General features: G+C 46.2%; 1 protein-coding gene across 2 annotated transcripts in view; it reads left to right on the forward strand.

The window, feature by feature from the left end:
- Nucleotides 1-19,973, forward strand: part of LOC132459361 (exostosin-1b-like) — a 52,239-nt gene that overhangs the window by 28,347 nt on the left and 3,919 nt on the right. For both annotated transcript variants that reach the window (XM_060053841.1, XM_060053840.1), the window contains 9 exons: nt 4,526-4,619; nt 11,657-11,764; nt 12,398-12,517; nt 16,039-16,171; nt 16,920-17,038; nt 17,703-17,798; nt 17,972-18,061; nt 18,461-18,621; nt 18,888-19,059. In XM_060053841.1, coding sequence (XP_059909824.1) covers nt 4,526-4,619; nt 11,657-11,764; nt 12,398-12,517; nt 16,039-16,171; nt 16,920-17,038; nt 17,703-17,798; nt 17,972-18,061; nt 18,461-18,621; nt 18,888-19,059 — 1,093 coding nt within the window. The remainder of the gene's footprint in view (nt 1-4,525; nt 4,620-11,656; nt 11,765-12,397; nt 12,518-16,038; nt 16,172-16,919; nt 17,039-17,702; nt 17,799-17,971; nt 18,062-18,460; nt 18,622-18,887; nt 19,060-19,973) is intronic.

The raw sequence follows: 19,973 nt of genomic DNA on the forward strand, positions 1-19,973 counted from the left end.
AAGCAAACACGTAAACACACAAACTAACACAAATCAAATGAACAAACGCGCGCACACACAGACACACACACACACACCTATACTTTGTCATCGTAATGGCACCCGGATACAAAGGCCACTTTTATAATGTATAATGTGCTCTGCTCACACAAACACAAATACACTAAAAACGAATACACATGAACATGAATACACACGTACCCACAAACATGTACACACAAATACGAACACACACGATCGTACCCACACACACACACACACACACACACACGACACACTGGATTATTCACCCGGTTCTGCATGACAATAGGCTGTCACGGCCACTTGAGTCAGATGGCGATGATGTAATGGACCCGCTGATGGCTGTGGAGACGGCCTTTTAGTGGGAGCGTGTGCTTAAAGCGCTGTGATAACGGCGACCTCGTCCTAAGCCCGCCCCTCTGTACAGCATTTGATGAGTGGGCCTTTTGTGTAGATGTGTGTCCGGGATTATTATAAGAGGTTGTTTAACGTTACACGACAGCTTTGAGGCCATGTGTCGCCCTGAGTCGTCTCTGACATTACCTGAGTGGTTGTGTTCCCTGAATGGGTGGGTTGTTAGTGGGGTTGTTATTTGTTTCTGGCTGTTCTTCAGGAATCACTTAAGATAAACAAAGGTTTCAAAGCTTAACATTCTAGCTTTTTATGTGCGTTCCATGCAATGTGTCAGCCATTATTTTCGTTTCAGAGAAGAGCAAATTATATCCGTCCACAGCGAAGCCTTATTTTGTGTTGTTTTTGTCGCACTTACTCTGTGTAAAATAATAAAGGCACCCGCCAAACGACGGGCTCGCGTTTGAACGGGTCAGGCAGTGACAGCGGATTGAAGTGACAACGGTGAATCACAGCAGAGGAGGTTTTGAAATAGACGTTTTTGTCCACCCTTTCAGTATTCTAGTGATAACAAGACAATCAGAGATCTAGCCACCGAGCAAATGTCTGGGGATCTCTAAATGCAAGTTTTGTTTGTTTGAACAGCAGCTAGCAGATCTACGCCGCCTCTTACATTTTACCGGAATTGACGCCTTACTCCTCCCTAGTAAAACAAACTGGAGATACGGCAAATACCTGTCACATAGATGGGGCTTTAGAAAACATCCAAAACGGCTTTCAAGAGCAACGTGAAATGATTTGATTGTTTCTCTGAAGGTATTTTCGAATTTGGGCTCAGTCCACAAGATTGGTGACATAAAGATTAACAGAGACTTTTCTTTCAGTATTTTCAACAGAGGAAGAATTGTTGGTACGACTCCTGCCTCTCACTGTCCCAGTGTGAAGGGCCGTCCTAAAGACTTGTGAGGGTGGCAGGGTTTTCTGACCTCTAATTGTTTCCACTGAGATTAAACAAGGAGATCTTTGAGATTGTCCTCAGTCTGACTTGAGAGTGGCCCTTCAGTGTCTGCAGTCTGCTGGGCGGGTTCTTGTGATTTTCCAATGCTGATTTGATTCGGAGGATGCAGGTCATTACATGGTGACTTGTTTAGTACAATCATGACTGACCATAGGTAGAAAGTTGTATATTAGACTCATGTTGAAAATTCTTCTGCTAAGCCATATTGGGGGAAAAAGCAAGATATGTAGATGAAGGGAAGGCGGTTTAAGAAAGAACCAATTAGTCTAGTTTTCTAGGAGTGTTGAACTTTCATTTGTTAAATCTCTGGTGTGCGTTACATTAACCAACATACATGTATCTCCTGATTCTCCGAAGCATACTAGACAGCAAAACAAAAATACACTAAGGATTGATCCCTAGCCTGTACAAGTCCCCTGATGCGTTTCAACCAGTCTACCCAGCCTGTTTCCTCTATACCTGTGCTTCCACTCCTCAAGAGACCACAGCAGCCTTCCTCAGTATTAACCTGACCCCCCCCCCCCACCCCCACAACTCAATGTTACCCACAGCGCCTCAATTGGTAGGCTACCTCTCAGCCACCAAAGTGGGCTGAGCTGGGGATACTAATGGCCACTTAGTATGGACCACATCAGGTGATTCTCGGGGCCAGAGATGAGGTTATTACCTCGGTCACTTAACTGCGAAGAATTATGCTGTGTGTGTGTGTGTGTGTGTGTGTGTGTGTGTGTGTGTGTGTGTGTGTGTGTGTGTGTGTGTGTGTGTGTGTGTGTGTGTGTGTGTGTGTGTGTGTGTGTGTGTGTGTGTGTGTGTGTGTGTGTGTGTGTGTTCATCTCAGTGTGCGCGTTTGATCATAGTGAGCGTGTATTTGTGTGTGCTCGCTCAGCATGCATTTGTAATTACATACGCTGCATTTTTGTGTATTTGAGAGGTGGAGGGCCCTTTCTCCCCGGTCGCGGTGATTGAGTTATCGTAAACTGAGGTGCGGGGAAGGGAACTGGGTTTGAGAAGCGCCGAGTTATGAATAGACTCCAGCCGGCTGTAGGTCTGCATCACGCACACAGGGTCGCTCGTAGAAATCTTGCGGTGTCGCTTCTGGTCAAAACAAGAGGCGGTGAGGCAGTGAGGTACTTATATCATTGCATGACTCCTTTGTTTACTTTGGTTGCCTAGCCGCAACTATATGCATATTCTGCCGATGTATTAATTGGCAGAATATGATTGAAATATGTTGAGTATGATAAAAAATAAATGCCTATGAATATATTGGCCCTGTTCAGTCAAGTCTATATGCATGGAGGGTGATATATCCACAAGCAAATTCCTCAATGTCGGCAGGCAGCAAGCAAGATGCCTCGGGACCTTCAGATTGCTAGCACAGAACTCGCTACTCGCTCACACACACATTTACATCAGAATTTGACTATCATCTGGACGTGCCCACAACTCCGTATCTGCATGCTTTGCACTTTGCAGCTTTAAGTCAAACATTGATGCATAAAATATACACGCATGCCGCATTCCTAGCCACCAAATCTTTTTTTTTGCAAACATTCACGTGTACACACACACCCAAACGCAAACGCGCACCCTCTCTCCCCCCCCCCCCCCCCCCCCCCCCCCCAACCCCACCCCCACCCCCCCCCCTCCCCCGGTGGTATGCCTCACTGTGGGCTCCGTACACGGGGAGACGCATACACAGACTACTGTAGTGGTAACGCGGGAGGAATTCCAAGCAGCTCCTTAATCCCGCCGAGTGCTGACTGAGGCTTAGATTGGAAGGCCGGAGAGGCGAGGAGAGATGGGGAGATGCTCAGGTTAGAGAGTGCAAGGGGTTTAAAGCTGGCCAGCTGAGGAGGAGGAGGCGGCAAATAGTGGTGAATTAAGCCTATGGAGTGTCTGTTGGTAGTTACCCCTTTTTTCAGGAGAAGCCATTTCTTCTTTCAGAGACTGTTGGTTGTGGTGGACGAAAAACAAATCAGCGTCTTCACAATGGGTTGACTGTTTTGTTGTGTGTGCGTACGTTGCTAATGGATTGTTTGAGGGATGGATACATTTTAATGCGGTTCTGTAATGTAGGCGGTTATGTTGATGTATTTATGTGCCTGACAAAACAGACTTGAATAAACAAAAGTCTGGGGAAGGTCACGTGTGTGTGTGTGTGTGTGTGTGTGTGTGTGTGTGTGTGTGTGTGTGTGTGTGTGTGTGTGTGTGTGTGTGTGTGTGTGTGTGTGTGTGTGTGTGTGTGTGTGTGTGTGTGTGTGTGTGTGTGTGTGTCCCATCCATTCAAATTAGATACGCTATTTTGCAGACATAACGTGTCGGGCCGTCTATGGACGGTGAGAACAATACTGTCTCTTAGATTGGATGCGTGTCCTTTTGGGTTTTCCTTGAAAGAAGAAAGATTTTTTGCTCTGACAAGGGTTGAAAAAAAAGAAAAACGGGTAATCGACATAAAAGCTGATGCCACAAACACTTACCGAACCCGTTTTGCTCTGATTGTAAAATCCCTCCTCCTTTGGCTGCCAAAAACATGGCATCTTAACCCAAAATCTGGTCTCTGCTGCACATTTGCCTCTGTCTCCCTGTACATTTGGAGATTTTAAAGCTGCCATCTATTTCACCATTCCAATAAGCCTGTGCTCTATCTCTGTATATATCATGTTTTTATAACATGGCGGTGGCTTCTGTTTGGACTTCTTTATTGACCAGGGTAATGTACTTCCATGTTGCGGTCTATAGGCATATTCGACTCTTTATGATCGACTAAGACAACACGGGCAGAGTTCATAAACAGCAATAACAACATCAAGGAAGCGACGCACACGCCAATGACTTTCCATACTTTCAAATAGAAACCATACACCACACGTTTGTGACTAGGTCAGCCTGTTTTCTCAAATGCTTATCTCTGCTTCCTCTTTCATGTTCCAGGATGCAAAAGCCCCCATAGGATTTATTAAAAACTTTATTTCAATTTATTGTACAGCGCTTTGAGTAGCCACTGGTTAGAAAAGCGCCATATAAATGCAGTCCATTTACTATTGACCATTTACTGTGCATGTTAATTCGTGCCATCGATGAACTCATGTGGTTGGCTCCTAACCAGCGCTTGTCTCCTCCTCCCCCCTGTAGATATGACTACCGAGAGATGCTGTACAACTCCACCTTCTGCCTGGTGCCACGGGGGCGACGGCTGGGCTCCTTCCGCTTCCTGGAGGCACTGCAGGTGGGAATTGTAGTTTTTTTTGGGGGGACTTTGTAGTTCTTTCGTATGTCTTGCCCTAGCCCTGGAACGAGGCTTCCCTGCCCTGTCATCTGAGCCCCTGCTCAGGTGTCACTTCATGTCTCTGAAGAGCCCCTTTTACCAGTGGTAGACGTTAACTTCATAATTGAACTGTCGTTTTTGGTATGCAAGACTCAATGGTTTGACTCTGTCTTCTATTAATAATGCTAATGTTATGCATAAATATATTTTCATATTTTTGGTAATTAATCCAAGACCCAATCCCAATGCTCCAAGAGACGAAGGACCTCCTAGCTGGACATCCATCTCTAACCGTGTTACTAAAGGCCCAAAGCTTTCAAACATGCTTCCCAGATCTTCCTCTCCCTCCATGTTAACGACTTAGGGCCTGTGTCCACCAAAAGCGTTTTTAAAAGACGGAGCGCTCCGTGAACTGCTTTCAACGCGTTTGTGCGCGCCGCTCAAAGACGCACGAAGCGTTTTTCGTTTACGTCATTAAATACGCGTCATCGCTTGTATCCATAGATACACAGCTTCTATCTGTTGGCTCCATCATATTGCATCTGACACCTGAACGTCCTGGTTACTCCTACAATTTGCGAAATGAATCCAAGATTAATAGCGCTTCTTGCCGTGGCAGCAGAGGTTGCGGACGATCCCCCTGCGCCTGTCGTGGTTGCCCGGAGGAGTGTGGGTCCACAGTATTAATCGTGGCAGGGGGCAGTACGGGGAATACCACCGGCTGTGCCAAGAGCTCCGCCTGGACGAGGATCGCTTCAAGGTCTATTTCAGACTCAACCGGCAGCAGTTTGAAGGAGTTAACATTTATTGGGCCGACCATCGCCAAGATGAACACCAATTATAGGGAGAGCATCAGTCCCGCCCAACGGCTTTGCATTTGCTATTTTTCATCTCTGCCTGGTCGAGTGACTTGGCAGGATGGAATTTAGTTTATAATTTTTGTATGTATTTAAATCAAAAAAGGCGAAAAACCAAAACTATTAATACAATTTCTTAAATCAATCCAACATTCATGTTGTATGCTGGATTACTTCTGAAGACAAAAACACACCTTTAACACCTTCATCATCATCAGAGCATTCATTATGTATCTACTACTTAATGTAATGAAAACAAAACAACATTGTCTTAGCATTAAAATGTTTAATTAACTGATTCATTAGAAAATGATTCCAAGATATTATGTACACATTTGAAACATTTCTTATAGCTTGTACTAAATCTAAATAGAAAATGATTCCAAGATATTATGTACACATTTGAAACATTTCTTATAGCTTGTACTAAATCTAAATAGAAAATGATTCCAAGATATTATGTACACATTTGAAACATTTCTTATAGCTTGTACTAAATCTAAATAGAAAATGATTCCAAGATATTATGTACACATTTGAAACATTTCTTATAGCTTGTACTAAATCTAAATAGAAACTGATTACAAATGTTAGATTGCTGGAACACAGACAGCGGCTGCTCCAGCTGTCTCCTGCGTGGTGGTGGAGGTACAGGACGCGAGGTAGTGGGAGGAGATGGAGGAGAGGTGTCCACAGCGGACTCTGATAGGCTGGGAGAGGGAGGAGATATCTCCTCTTCACTTTGAGCCACCACCTGTGAAAGAAAGCATACATTTGTTTGTTTAAAATGTGCAAATTAAAATGGTGAATTCTTATAAATATCTCTGCATCTGGCTTCACCCAACAAAAACCTTAAGAACACTAGTATGTTGGGGTATGTTTTTAGCATATGTTTTAGGCTACTAGCTTTTGTTATAGGCCTACCTCTCGTTGGGGAGACATACTGGGCGCTAGCAGGGCCAAGATCTCCGGTGCTATTTCCTGGCTATAATCTCCCTGCTCCATATTGCTTGACGATACCCTCTCCTTCACATGGCGCTCCAGAAAGCCCATGATCGCCATGTACTTCCACCTCTTGAAAGAGGTGGCACCGGCCCCACTTTTCTTCCTGTCCCTCTCTGCCTTCCTCTCCCTCAAATATTTATCCCGCAAGTACTTCCATTTCTTCCGGGACACTTCAGCTGTTGATACAAGATTATGTCTCTACAATTAGCAATTCACACAACCTACAAGGTTAATATCAAGCCTACCTATCAGTAACGTTAATACTAACTGCCAAGTTAACGTTAATACTAACTGCCATGTAAACGTTAATACTAACTGCCAAGTACGGATGGCAGTTTGTACCTAACGGCTAATCGTTAAATGCGATAATATCATTAATAAACATGATAATAATATAAATAATTAATTAATAATTCTCACCTGTAACGCCCAGCATAGCTGAAATGTCTCGCCAGGCCTGGTTGCGTTTTGTTAGGTCGTGGTAGGCCTTCAACGTGAGGTCGTACAGGACCGGACACTCGCTCACAGCTGTTATCAAGCTTTCGTCCGACATGTTTCAGTTTGTTTCAGTTTGAGTTCCGTTTATACTTTTAGCCTTGCCTCATCCTCGATTTTGATTGGTCGTTCAAAAAAAGCGCCGATGACGTGAAGCGCTTTTCTTCAAAAGTTCAACTTTTTTCAACGGGGGCGCGCGTCTAAAAGCGCGAGGCGCCCGGAGCGTTTAAACGCTCCGGGCGGCTTTTTAAAAGGCGCGCTGCTTGCGCGTCCTGCCATAGAGAATGCATTGCAGACCGACGCTCCGTCTTTTAAAAACGCTTTTGGTGGACACAGGCCCTTAATAGGGTTTTGGCTGGCACAGGGTTCTCCTATAGCTCAGAGCGGAGAAGGAGTTCAATAAAGAATGTATACATGGGAAAATCAATTGACAGTGGGCTGCGATGACCGGACAATAAGACCATTAATCTGTTTTGTATGATGGAAGAAGTGATTCCGTAATATCACTTCTTCCATCGTAATACAGCTGCTGCTGACTCAGGGTCTTACCCCAGCTGGCTTCTTCTGACTCACACATACGCGCACGCACACAGTCAAACAGACAGATGCCCAGGGACAGAGTGATAGTCACATACATCCACGGCACGCACACACACACAGTCACAAGCATAAAGACAGACAGTCACATACACACACATGCACACACACAGTCACATACACACCCAGTCAGACACGCGCAAACACACACATTCAGGCACGCACAGACAGGCAGACAGACAGACAGACAGACACACCTCCTCATCCCTCGGTTTGCTCATGGCTCCGTTTTCTCCCAGTCTCATCTTCGTCCTTTCGTCCCTGCTCCTCATCTCTCTCCTTCCCTCCCTCCCTTCCCCCCTCCCTCCCTCAAATGAGTACAAATCCCGACTCCTGCTCTGTATCTGCCGTCCTGATTTTCTCCCCTGTCCATCAGCTGTTGGCCCCTCCACACCCCCGCTTTCATTCTCTGCTCCACTCTGCGTCTCCCAGTTTTTCCCCACACTTCAACGGAGAAGAATAGGAATCGCTCAGACAGCCTCAGATCCAACAATGTCCCGTTTTAGAGGGAATAGTTTCACAGCGTTTGGAAGTTGGGCTGCAGGTGTGTGTGTGTGTGTGTGTGTGTGTGTGTGTGTGTGTGTGTGTGTGTGTGTGTGTGTGTGTGTGTGTGTGTGTGTGTGTGTGTGTGTGTGTGTGTGTGTGTGTGTGTGTGTGTGTGTGTGTGTGTGTGTGTGGCGCGTATTGTAGTTGTTGTTCTACCTGATTCACCAATATATGTTTGGTCGATGGATGATAGAGGGTTCATGACCAGGGCAACTTGTTTGCCATTTAGGAAATCTGCAGATTGTGTCACCTTTTTAAAGAGCAATTAACATTTAGTAGCACCCATTGCCACAGGGTGCACGTTTGCAAAGTGACATGGTGCAAAATCACACACGTACACTTACACTTACACACACACACACACACACACACATACAATGCGTGGGCTGTAAGTATTTTGTTCACTGGAAACTGGAAACGGCGTCTTTAAATACTTGTTTGAATTCCTGCCCCCGGCCTGAGTAGGTGACAGGTGACTGCAGCGTACAACAGGGCTCTGTGCTGTTGTGCAAGCCACTTGTATCGCTTTCAGTTCACATTTACTGTATCCTTTCAATGGGTTGGGGTTCTGTTAAAGAGCCAGTGAACCAAAACGTTGATTTTTGGTTTCTTTAATATAACATAATAATTGTGTATGCATATTTTTTGAATAACCGTGAACATGGTAATCTATGCCATTATGTCACTGTCACTGAAATAGGTCCATGTTTTAAATAAAACTGCATTAAAGTCCTTTGTTTTTGTGTTTCCAAACCACTACGTTAATTTTCCTCTTAAAATCAAATGTAGGTAACGGCCTTTTTGTGACGCTGTGGTCATCGGCGTCGTGATGAAGGGACGAGGGTGTTTGTAGTTGTAGTTTGTACTACTCCTTCTGCCGTTGATTTTTATGAACACATCCGAGATAGGATTTGGCCTACCGGACAAACATCGTAAAACGCTTGTCACGACGGTGTGCGTGGATGCATGGAGCTCCGTCTGAGCACCAGCTTAGTTTGATCGGCTGAGTGAGGGTTGGCTTCGCAGTACAACGCCATGGTCTGTGGGGCATTTCATATATGACATGTCGCTCATTCAGAACGACGGTACCAAAGAAAAATCACAAAGTCGCCGTAGGCTCGTAACGTGACCCCCCTCCTTCCTAGAACTATCCGACCCAAACACGGCCTTTCTTTTAATCTCAGTGTTCAAATTCCAGCGAAAACCGTTGGGGTTCACCGGCATGCTATGTGTGTCAAGTACCACATGGTTAACGTATTAGGTAGCCTTTATCAAGCCAATATCTTAAGCCCATATTGGTGTAATTTCCATTCCAATACTGTTGGCCATTAACAGGCCTATAAAACCCGGAATTACACCTACTGAGTAACGGGTGCAATTCGTTTTTCCCGAAAGCTCCATAAAAACGATCGGAATCTCTGGCTGTGTGATGGGATAAGGTCGCACTACCTGCGTGGATCAGTGTGATAAGGCCTGGAGCTTATTAGCGTTTTGCATTCGTGCCAAATTTGGTTATTGTGTTGTGTTGCAATTTGTGTGCTGCACTGCATTAATCCAGAGCGCGTGACTCAATCTAACTGCAGCGAAGTGCGTCAGCTAAACTCCGATCCAGAAAAGGGAAAAACTGGGAAAGTTGAGTTTACCAGTGCTGGACGTGTTTGCTTTCGCCGTTGGGCAGAGAGGGTGAGCGAAAGTGGGAAGATGACGTCGTTATTTCAGTTTATCGTCAGCAGTCAGCAGTACGTTTGCTGGTTTCCGCTGGTCAAGTTGTTTCCAGACGCATGAAGATGCTTCATCAATTTGAAGCAAAATAAAACGAGGCCTCGTTCATCCTGATTTAAGCTCGTCTGCCGTCGGCCTGACTTGGGAGACTACATACCGGCTGGTACCCTGACATACACAGTCTCCTGCTCAACAATAAGAACATTTCGTGTCTCCTCTCCTTTGTGTGCGTTTGAGAACATGGGCCGGGTATAGAAATGATTGCTGTCTGGGAGCCGGCGTCAATGGCACGAGGGATCAGGCTATGAGCAGAATGTGCCTTAGCTAGCGATACGGAGTGGATTAGACCATGACAGAACCACCATGGGGACTGTGTTTGGGTGGGCGGGCCCAGGCCAATCAGTTAATGGTACCCGGCTTAACAGATTACACTGGACTTGCTGAATGGGGGGAAACTGCGACATGGGAACTGAATACTTGCATGCATGCAGCCACCACATTGTTACACACGCTCGTGCACACGCACAACCGCGCCCAAACACCTGACGTGTTTTCGCTGGAGGAGGGATCACGCTCTGGTTCGGTTTACTATGGCCTAATGAGTTCCGAAACTCATTTCGCCTGGCTGTTACTCAGACTTTTATGAATCCTTTTTGACCGGGCAGAGTCATTGTGACGGCTGATCAACCAACATGGTGCTTTGGAGGCGGCTGTGGCAGTGGATGGAAACGCATTAAAAAGATCTGAACCTGTTGTTGGGGTCTTCCGATGGGAAATGGCCTTTCATACCTTCCGGCAATGCTGCTTGTATTTACTGCATTATTGAGGGCGACAGAGAAGGATAGAGAGAGAGTGATAGAGAGGGATAGAGAGAGAGAGAGGGATAGAGAGAGAGAGGGATAGAGAGAGAGGGATAGAGAGAGAGAGGGATAGAGAGGGATAGAGAGAGAGAGAGAGGGATAGAGAGAGAGAGAGGGATAGATAGAGAGAGAGGGATAGATAGAGAGAGAGGGATAGATAGAGAGAGAGAGAGAGAGAGAGAGAGAGAGAGAGAGAGGGGGGGGAGGGGGAGAGAGAGACCTCCAGGAAGTGTGACGGTCACTCCTTCACAATAAAATGCAGGAGTTGGTGTTTACAATGGGAACAGATGGCGTCCTCATTAAACGGCGGCACGGCTCCGTGGTCGTATCACCGGCTGCAGGTGTCCTGGAACGGCACATTATGGGATGTTATTGATGATTTCGCACTTTATTGCTTGATAACCCCCGCTGTTAGGCCGGGCGAGCACAAACTTGTCGGCGGATTTGCGTCGAGCCGTAAGGATACGCTCCCATTCTGGTCAATGAGCGCTGCTACACTGCAAATAGACCCATGCACTCCAAAAAGTACATTCGTTTGTGAGGCAATAAATTGAATCAAGTGTAGATGAGTAGTTGTAGTCGGTAAACACTATGTTTATACAAGGACAATTAAAAAGACAACATTTGGAGGATGATTGGTTCTGTCATCGAAGCTTCAGGGGAGTTCTCTTGGAAGTGGGCCAAAGGAAACACTGGCTGTTAAATTACTACACATGTACTGTATCCACACTCCACTTTGAGTGCGATGCACTCAAAGTTCTCTATTCATCATCTCCCATGTGCTCCACCAGAAAACGTGAGGCAGGGCGACGCAACGCCTTCTCGCTCAGCGCGGCTCCCAGCTAATGTGTGTGTGTGTGTGTGTGTGTGTGTGTGTGTGTGTGCGTGTGTGCGCGCTCTCCCTCTCCCCGTGCAGGCGGCGTGCGTCCCTGTGATGCTGAGTAACGGCTGGGAGCTGCCTTTCTCAGAGATCATCGACTGGAATACGGCGGCCGTGATCGGAGACGAGAGGCTGCTGCTGCAGGTACACGGAGGAAGACGCCTGATGACGCCCCATTGCCTGTGTTATTGGAATGATGTCATTATTATATGAAATTGTATTTCATACTATAGATATAGTTTTAGTATTTTTGAAAAAGTGAATTGTGCTAGTTTCCCAGCATGTTATCTCACTCTCACTCACATATTTATAGATGGCTAGATAGTGAGATGTATCTCTCGATGGTTTGGGCAAAGAGAGTCATGAAAGCAGAACAATCACAATCCATACATGACAGACAAATAAACATTGGTCGACCATATTCATAAACCTTTTTTTCATGCTCAAGACTCGTAACTCCCAAGTCTGACCTCCTTAAGTATTCTCCATATCACACGTTAATCCTGAAGGATTAAATACACACTGCTCTCTGTTCCCACCCCCGTTTGTCTGCCAAGTTTACCATGACATTGATATATCGGAGAAAGCCTTCAACGTAAACGCATCCTATGGCGAGTGCGTGAGCGCACCAGGTCTGAACACACACGGCCCTGCTGGAATGTTGGAAAGGGTCCAGGCAGACTGCCATGGGTCATGTCTCGTTGCGTGCTCTTCCCAATGTGTTTTTCTCCCTTCTATTCCTCCTGGGTCCTACTAACCGATGATCCCCCCCCCCAGATCCCGTCCACTGTGCGCTCCATCCACCAGGATAAGATCCTCTCGCTCAGGCAGCAGACGCAGCTCTTCTGGGATGCCTACTTCAACTCCGTTGAGAGGATAGTGCTCACCACGCTGGAGGTATGCACACGACGCAGACACGCACACGCACACACACACACACACAGACGGGTGCACGCATGCTCACGCACACGCAGACACACACACACACGCGTGCAGGACACATACGCACACACTCGTGCAGACACGCACAAACACACACACACACAGTGTGCAGACACTCACGCACAAACACGCATGCGCAGACACATACACACACATGGGCAGGCGCGCACACACGCAAGTAAGCACGGACGCATGCATCAACCTCGTACAAAGTACTCGGATGCATGAAGCGAAGACGAGGACGGTATGATGTGCGCACACGTATAGAATCCATCCTGGCTTTAGTACCAAAGCCCCTTTATGTGTCTTGGATCACCATTATTAGCTGCTTGTCAATGAACGTGCGCTACAAGGGCGGCTCGTGTACGTGGCGCTGTTCCTCTAACCGCCAAGAGGTCGCCACCGCGCCGGGTGAAAGCTGAGAAGGAGGGTGTTAAGTGGTGTACTCTACTGTAATAGCTTCCAGCCTGTCATATTTGTATTCTTCTTTCTCCGACTGTGGTTAGGCTATCAATCCCGCCGGCAGTTTGTTGCTGTCACACTCTATTTTTCCTGTGTGTTCGACGCAGTGATTTGCGCTCTGGGTTAGAGTTCCACAGGAAGGGGAGTGGAGGGGGGCGACTGGGTTTGGAAGATGGGAACGGTTGACGTTTCTGACCATGAATTTCCACTTTATATAGGTTCATAAAATGTTCAATGTTGCATCGGAGAATGGGATGACTTAATTTTTAGGGGGCGCGCTTTACTATGGGCTGCTTCACTGCCTGGTAAAGTTCTTTTTTTAAGTGTGTTGACATTACGAAACAGAAAGCAGCACTTTACTGGTGACTGCGTGTATACATCCACGTGGCAATGTTTGAACGTCAATTAAGTTCCACTTGCACACAGCAGGGTCACCAAAGAGCTGTTGATACCAAAGGTGGATTGATACTGGATTCGCAGTGATGGCAGAGTATCTTAATTAACAGCCGCAACCGAATTCACACCCTGGTTTTTCATACCTTTCTTTCTTGACACATTTATTACGGGCGAGCAGAGGTTTACTCAGAGGTCACTATTCCTGGAGAGCTTTCCGAAGCCTATTCTCCCTGCAGAGAAGTCAGGGCAGCAGGATGCCATAGAGGCTGTCTGAGCATAAGGGGAGGAGGAGGGAACGTTTTACCCGAGGAGCTGCTCTTCGATCTGTTTACTCTATCAGTATTTGTGACCTTGTACCATGAGATAGGAGAGGGAGCCAGAGTAGCGATGGCAGTGTTATCCCTGTTCAAATTTTTGCCCCATTTAGCAGGGCTCTCTCTCTCTCTCTCTCTCTCTCTCTCTCTCTCTCTCTCTCTCTCTCTCTCTCTCTCTGTCTCTGTCTCTGTCTCTGTCTCTGTCTCTCTCTCTCTCTCTCTCTCTCTCTCTCTCTCTCTCTCTCTCTCTCTCTCTCTGTCTCTCTGTCTCTCTTGTCTGTCTCTCTCTGTCTCTCTCTGTCTCTCTTGTCTGTCTCTCTCTGTCTCTTGTCTCTGTCTCTCTCTCTGTCTCTTGTCTCTCTCTCTGTCTCTTGTCTCTCTGTCTCTTGTCTCTGTCTCTCTCTCTGTCTCTCTGTCTCTTGTCTCTGTCTCTCTCTCTCTGTTTCTGTCTCTCTCTCTCTGTTTGTCTGTCTCTGTCTGTCTGTCTCTGTCTCTCTCTCTGTCTCTCTCTGTCTCTGTCTCTCTGTGTGTGTGTGTGTGTGTGTGTGTGTGTGTGTGTGTGTGTGTGCAATTTTTCAGTCTTCCAAGTAAAGCAACACCTCAAGGCTCGCGCGGGTCGGATTACGTCCCCTCATTATCCCCGGAATCAGTGCTCAGGGCTTGCATTACAATGGAAGCTTATCCCCTCCTCATAACTAGTTGGCCCCTGTGAGCATGCTCCATATTTGAGATTTCCTTTTAAGATGTCCAGAGGAATAGAGGTGTTATATACAGTGTCCCCCTCCCTCTATGTATGCTATTGATTGTTGAGCAGGTCTGGGACTATGCTGGCTAGTGGCTAGCCCAGTGGGCTAGTGGCTGTGGCGGTTGTAAACCTTCAATCTTATCAGGATTAGTTTCAACATATGCTTCATCAAGGCTTTCATTGTCCGTTACACTAATGCAGAAATGTGTGTTGGTCATTTTGTTGAGGAGCAATCTTTCTGTTTTTAAGGGATCGTTTTTGTGCTTTATTTTTAGTCCCAGTTTGTATGGGCTGCAATTTTGTACCGTGTTTTTCTTACACTACATTATACATAAATACAGCCGACAAACGTGGCGATACAGGTTCCTTGAAAATTAATGAATGGTGCATAGTGTCAGAGCTCGTTACCATGGTGTCGTTACCTGTATACGGCCAGTGTGCCTCTGGTCTGAGAAAAGTGCACGGATAAACTACTTTGGAGGGAGGGGTTAGTGCAATAGGGTGTGTGTGTTATTCTAGTTTTATGTACTTCTTGACCTGGATGACGTAGAAATAGGCCTGACAGGGGTCTTTTGCAGTAGCAGGAAACAACGTTTTTATTGTATTTGTGTGCCAGTGATTGGAACAAAAATTTGCCATACATCAGACATGCATTTTGTCGCTTTGATTTGGTGCCAGATCTACTGGTGCATACAAAAACTCCCTTATGCATATTAATATTTTTAGCTTTTCAATTGGTGCTGTACATTTGAAGGATGAGAACAGGCACAAATCGACTCGTTTGTCATTGTCGACATCCCAAAGGAAACCTTCAAATTAATTCTTTGTCCTCACAAAATTGTTGTCCGCCGTATCATCTGCAAATGGGGTCTTTACCTTCTTCAGTTGCTTCCATTGTCGTCCAGTAGCACATATGAAGAAGTCGCGGATCATGTCCCGTTGCCTCGGTCAGCAGAAATGCTGTTGTCCCTTAATTTGTACATCCACGTTAAACTGCAGCTAGAAAATGCTGGAGGCGCTGTATGTACTATCAGGGGTGTTCTGGGTGTTCGTTTTCTCTCTGTGGCTTCTTAACAATGAAGCTTTAGCAAAAAGTGCAACGGCATGCTCACCGCTTGTGCCTCATTCCCAACGACCCTATTTGCAAAAGTTAAAGACAAATACAGATCCAACCACCATAATTGTCTATCCTCGCTACTGCAACAACCATTACCGATACGATGTGTCCAAATGGAGATTCTGCCGCCGTAGTGTATTTAGCGTGAATTGCTCCTGCCACAAATTGTAATCAAGGGACTGATTTCCAGAACACAAAAAAGTTTGTTGTATTGTTTCCGATCGTGACAGGCGGGTTAATGAAAAATCTCTTTGGCAGAAAGGATTTGGACTAAATCATATGCTTGATTTAGTGCAGACAGGAGAGACGGTTATTATGGTGTCCTTCAACATTGGAACCGGAGGTATTGGGACCAACCGAGCCATACCAAACGTTCTTCTGTTATTCGGATGACTCTGAGGAGCGCCTGAATGCCTCTCTCCTCCTCCTGCCCTTCTCCCAGATCATCCAGGACCGGGTGACGCGGCAGAGCTCCAGGAGTAACCTCATGTGGAACAGCCTTCCTGGGGGTCTCTTCGCCCTGCCTCAGTACTCCACCTACCTGGGGGACTTCCCTTTCTACTACGCCAAGCTCGGTCAGTGCTCTACAGACACACACACGCACATGTAAACACACAGACAGTGACACACACAGGCACACAGCTAAACATGATTAGAAGGGGTATGTATTCCAATCTTTTTGTGAAACCAGTGACGGCAGCAAATTCCCTGACGCTGCCTTGTGAAGGAGATAATTTGTGTATCCTGTAACATTTGCATAAAGTCTTCAATAACTAGGAATATCTTGTCACAGAGAGCCGCACAGAAAATCGGAGCGTGTTTTTGTACAAATTAGTGCGCTCGGGTTAATTGGGATACCTTGCATGTTGTTGACATCAGGGCTGTTGACAAACACCGCTGTAGCCTCATTAATACGCCAACAGATGTACTCGATGCACGCAAGCAGTTTGTGTCAACAACCATACAGGTTGCTAGGGTTAAGGTATGATGTGTTTGAACCGATCCTCCGCATCGCTTAATGGCTTGAACTGAATCCCCAAATAAGCTGACACGCCTTGTGTGTTCATCACGGGGTCTTACAAAAAGATCATCAACGTTTGTAGATAAAACTGTGGTGATGTAACCTCACAAACATGGGACGATAACAGTCCTATCTATTTAGTCTTGTTGCTGGCTTGCTGAAAAATTGGTTATTTGCCTGTTACTTTTTCCCTTCAATAATTTATTAAAAGAAGCAATCATCAAAGTGAAATGGAGTCAATCCTCATTATTATAAATGTTTTTTACTGAGGCAATTCCTTCCCTGTGTGTGTGTGTTTGTAGGTATCAAACCGTACCCCAAGTTCACAGCCATTATCCATGCCGTGACGCCACTCGTCTCCCAGTCCCAGCCAATCATCAAGCTCCTTGTGGCGGTGGCCAAATCCCAGTACTGTGCACAGGTAATCCCATAGCACTCCGGTAGAAGGAGGGTGTGTGTGTCTTTTTTAATATCCAAGGGGAAGTGATACGTGCTGGTTGAAGGCTTATTCTCTGACTGTGATCTCTCTGTTGTCGAGTTTCTTTTTGTGCCGAGACACTTTCGCACACAGCCGTTTGAGAAGTTTGGGGAAACTGCATGAGGAATCTAAATTGAGATCTCCTCGATTCAGGACTTTCATGATACATTGTCGCTGTCAGACACACACACATACACATACGCACACACACACACACACACACTCGCATACATACTCACAGTTACACACCCACCCCACAGCCCTGCCTATTGCTGTCCCCGCTGCGTCTAGCTGTCGTTTATCTCTGGATTGTGAGTCAGGTTTGAAAATAGACCTGCTGCTGTCACAGGAGCATGCTGTTTGCATCCCCTTCACAGGAGAGGGAGGTTTGGATCGTTTTATCATCGATTTTAGATCTCCCAACTCTCGGCAACGTGCGCTATACTTGGAACCATTTAACCAGTCAAAAGTTTGGCTTCTTATCAGGGGAAACATGTATATGGAGGGAGGCCATCAAGCCTAATATATCTGCTTTTCTATTTTGCTTTGGATGAAATGTGTTTCACCTTCGTAGGGTTCCTTAGTCATTGCCCGCTCTGTTCCGCAGGTGATAGTTCTTTGGAACTGCGACAAGCCGCTTCCTGCAAAGCACTGCTGGCCTACCACTGCTGTCCCTCTCCTCGTGATAGAGGGGGAGAACAAGGTGAAAGAAGTCCACAATATAGATACCATGTCGCTTCTCTCAAGTGTTGGCATGTGCCAGTGGCCCACAAGGCCAGTGTTTTGTACCTCATGGGGGGGGGGGGGGGGGGGTGATGATATTCCGATGGATGGCGTGTTGAGCACCTGTGTCTGTGCGCGGCCTTGACGTTACAGGTGATGAGCAGCAGGTTCCTTCCCTATGACACCATACCCACCGACGCAGTCCTCAGTTTGGACGAAGACACGGTGCTCTCCACCACCGAGGTGAGGCTAGTTGAGACGACTCGTCACCACACACACCCCCACTGCCGCCTGATCCCCATTGTAAATCACGGGGTACGCCTCTGATAAATGGCACTCAAGAGAGGGTATTTATTCATAGTCACATTTTATATTGGATGGGAGGAAAACGCTGGTGCTCCGTTCCACCGCCCCCCACCCCCACCCCCACCCCGACCCCCATTCATCTCAATTATCCCAAAAGTTTTTCTTTAAAAGTTTTCTGCTCGGTTCCCTTGGTCTGACATCATTACCAGCTTTTCTGTTTTAGTCACACTTTCTGCCGTTTGCCATGGCGATTCCTTTCTAATCGCAATCCATTCAGAATCAGATTATTGCCTCATTATTATATTCCCAATGCGCCTGTCCTTTCGGTCTTTCCAGGTGGATTTTGCGTTCACCGTGTGGCAAAGCTTTCCCGACCGACTCGTGGGCTACCCGGCCCGCAGCCACTTCTGGGACGGCAACAAAGAGCGCTGGGGCTACACGTCCAAGTGGACCAACGACTACTCCATGGTGCTCACTGGGGCCGCCATTTACCACAGGTACCGCCCCAATCCTTGCACACAAGCCAATCAATTTGTTTTGATTGTGAAATGTGGTGCCTTTCTGCCCTGGGGTGTTTTGCTTAGATTTTTAATGTGTTCATTTCTTTGGCACATTTTTCCTACTTTTCTTAATTATTCTGCCCAATTGTATTCCTCCAAACAACAAGTGTCTTCTGTGCTTGTTGCCATGTTTTGTACAGTGGATCTCTTAACACATTCTTGACGTTCTCCACTTTCTCCCTATCCCCGACACGGCGCTCCAGATACTACCACTACCTGTACACGACGTACCTTCCCGACAGCCTCAAGAGCATGGTGGATCAGATGTCCAACTGTGAGGACATCCTGATGAACTTCCTGGTGTCGGCCGTCACCAAGCTGCCTCCCATCAAGGTCACCCAGAAGAAACAGTACAAGGAGACCATGATGGGACAGGTGAGGCAGAAGTGCTAAACACCCTTGACGGGAAACCGTCACGTTCTGCTGCAACAACCAAATTTGCGGCCTAGAACATCAACTGTTTCAGCAGAAACGTTAATTGACGTAATTGTTCCGAATCGGTACAATAGATAACGATAATCCTCAACTAGGGATGAGTCGGTCGCGACCGATTCATTCACGACGAACAAATCCCGAACGTGAACGACAAGAACTGGTTCCCCAAAACAAGAAGAACTGGTTCTTTGATTCTTTTTTTTTTAACATAAAACAAAAATATGGTCACGCAAATAAAATCTACAAACGAACAGAGCTTAGTCTCCCCGCGACTTATATTGATTGAGTCTACAACGTTCTCAAAGATTCAGCCAATGAGAGGTAGCAATGGTGTTGCCATGGCACCTGGGTAAACAAATGACAAGGCGGTACCGTCGAATTTGCACGCTTTCTCTGTCTGACGTATCTTGGGTCATAGCATTCGACGTGGGGCCACTCATATATCCCCCTACATTTCCGAAAATAGACTTGACCTCCATCTGTTTATTGGATAAACGCATTTCCCAATCCCAGGAGTCTTTGCTCCATTCTACTTCAATTCAAGAACAAACAAAGAAATTAAACTGCAGTTCGTATTTTTTATTTATGACCATGAAAGTTCTGTAATGCCTGAATAATGAAGAATTAAATCTAAAAAATATAATTATAAATATAAAACCATGAATGACATATACCTAGGTGACCTTGGGTGTCTTGAAAGGCGCCTCTAAATTAAATGTATTATTATTATTATTATATAGAGAGTAAGCAAGTGGTATAAATATTGGTGGGACGTTTGGTTATACTATCTAGTACATCTTGTCGATTTTCACGGGGGGTAGAGCCTAGAAATCGCTTAAATTATGCTTAGGGCC

Source organism: Gadus macrocephalus, chromosome 6, assembly GCF_031168955.1.
Source record: "Gadus macrocephalus chromosome 6, ASM3116895v1".
Classification (NCBI taxonomy): domain Eukaryota; kingdom Metazoa; phylum Chordata; class Actinopteri; order Gadiformes; family Gadidae; genus Gadus; species Gadus macrocephalus.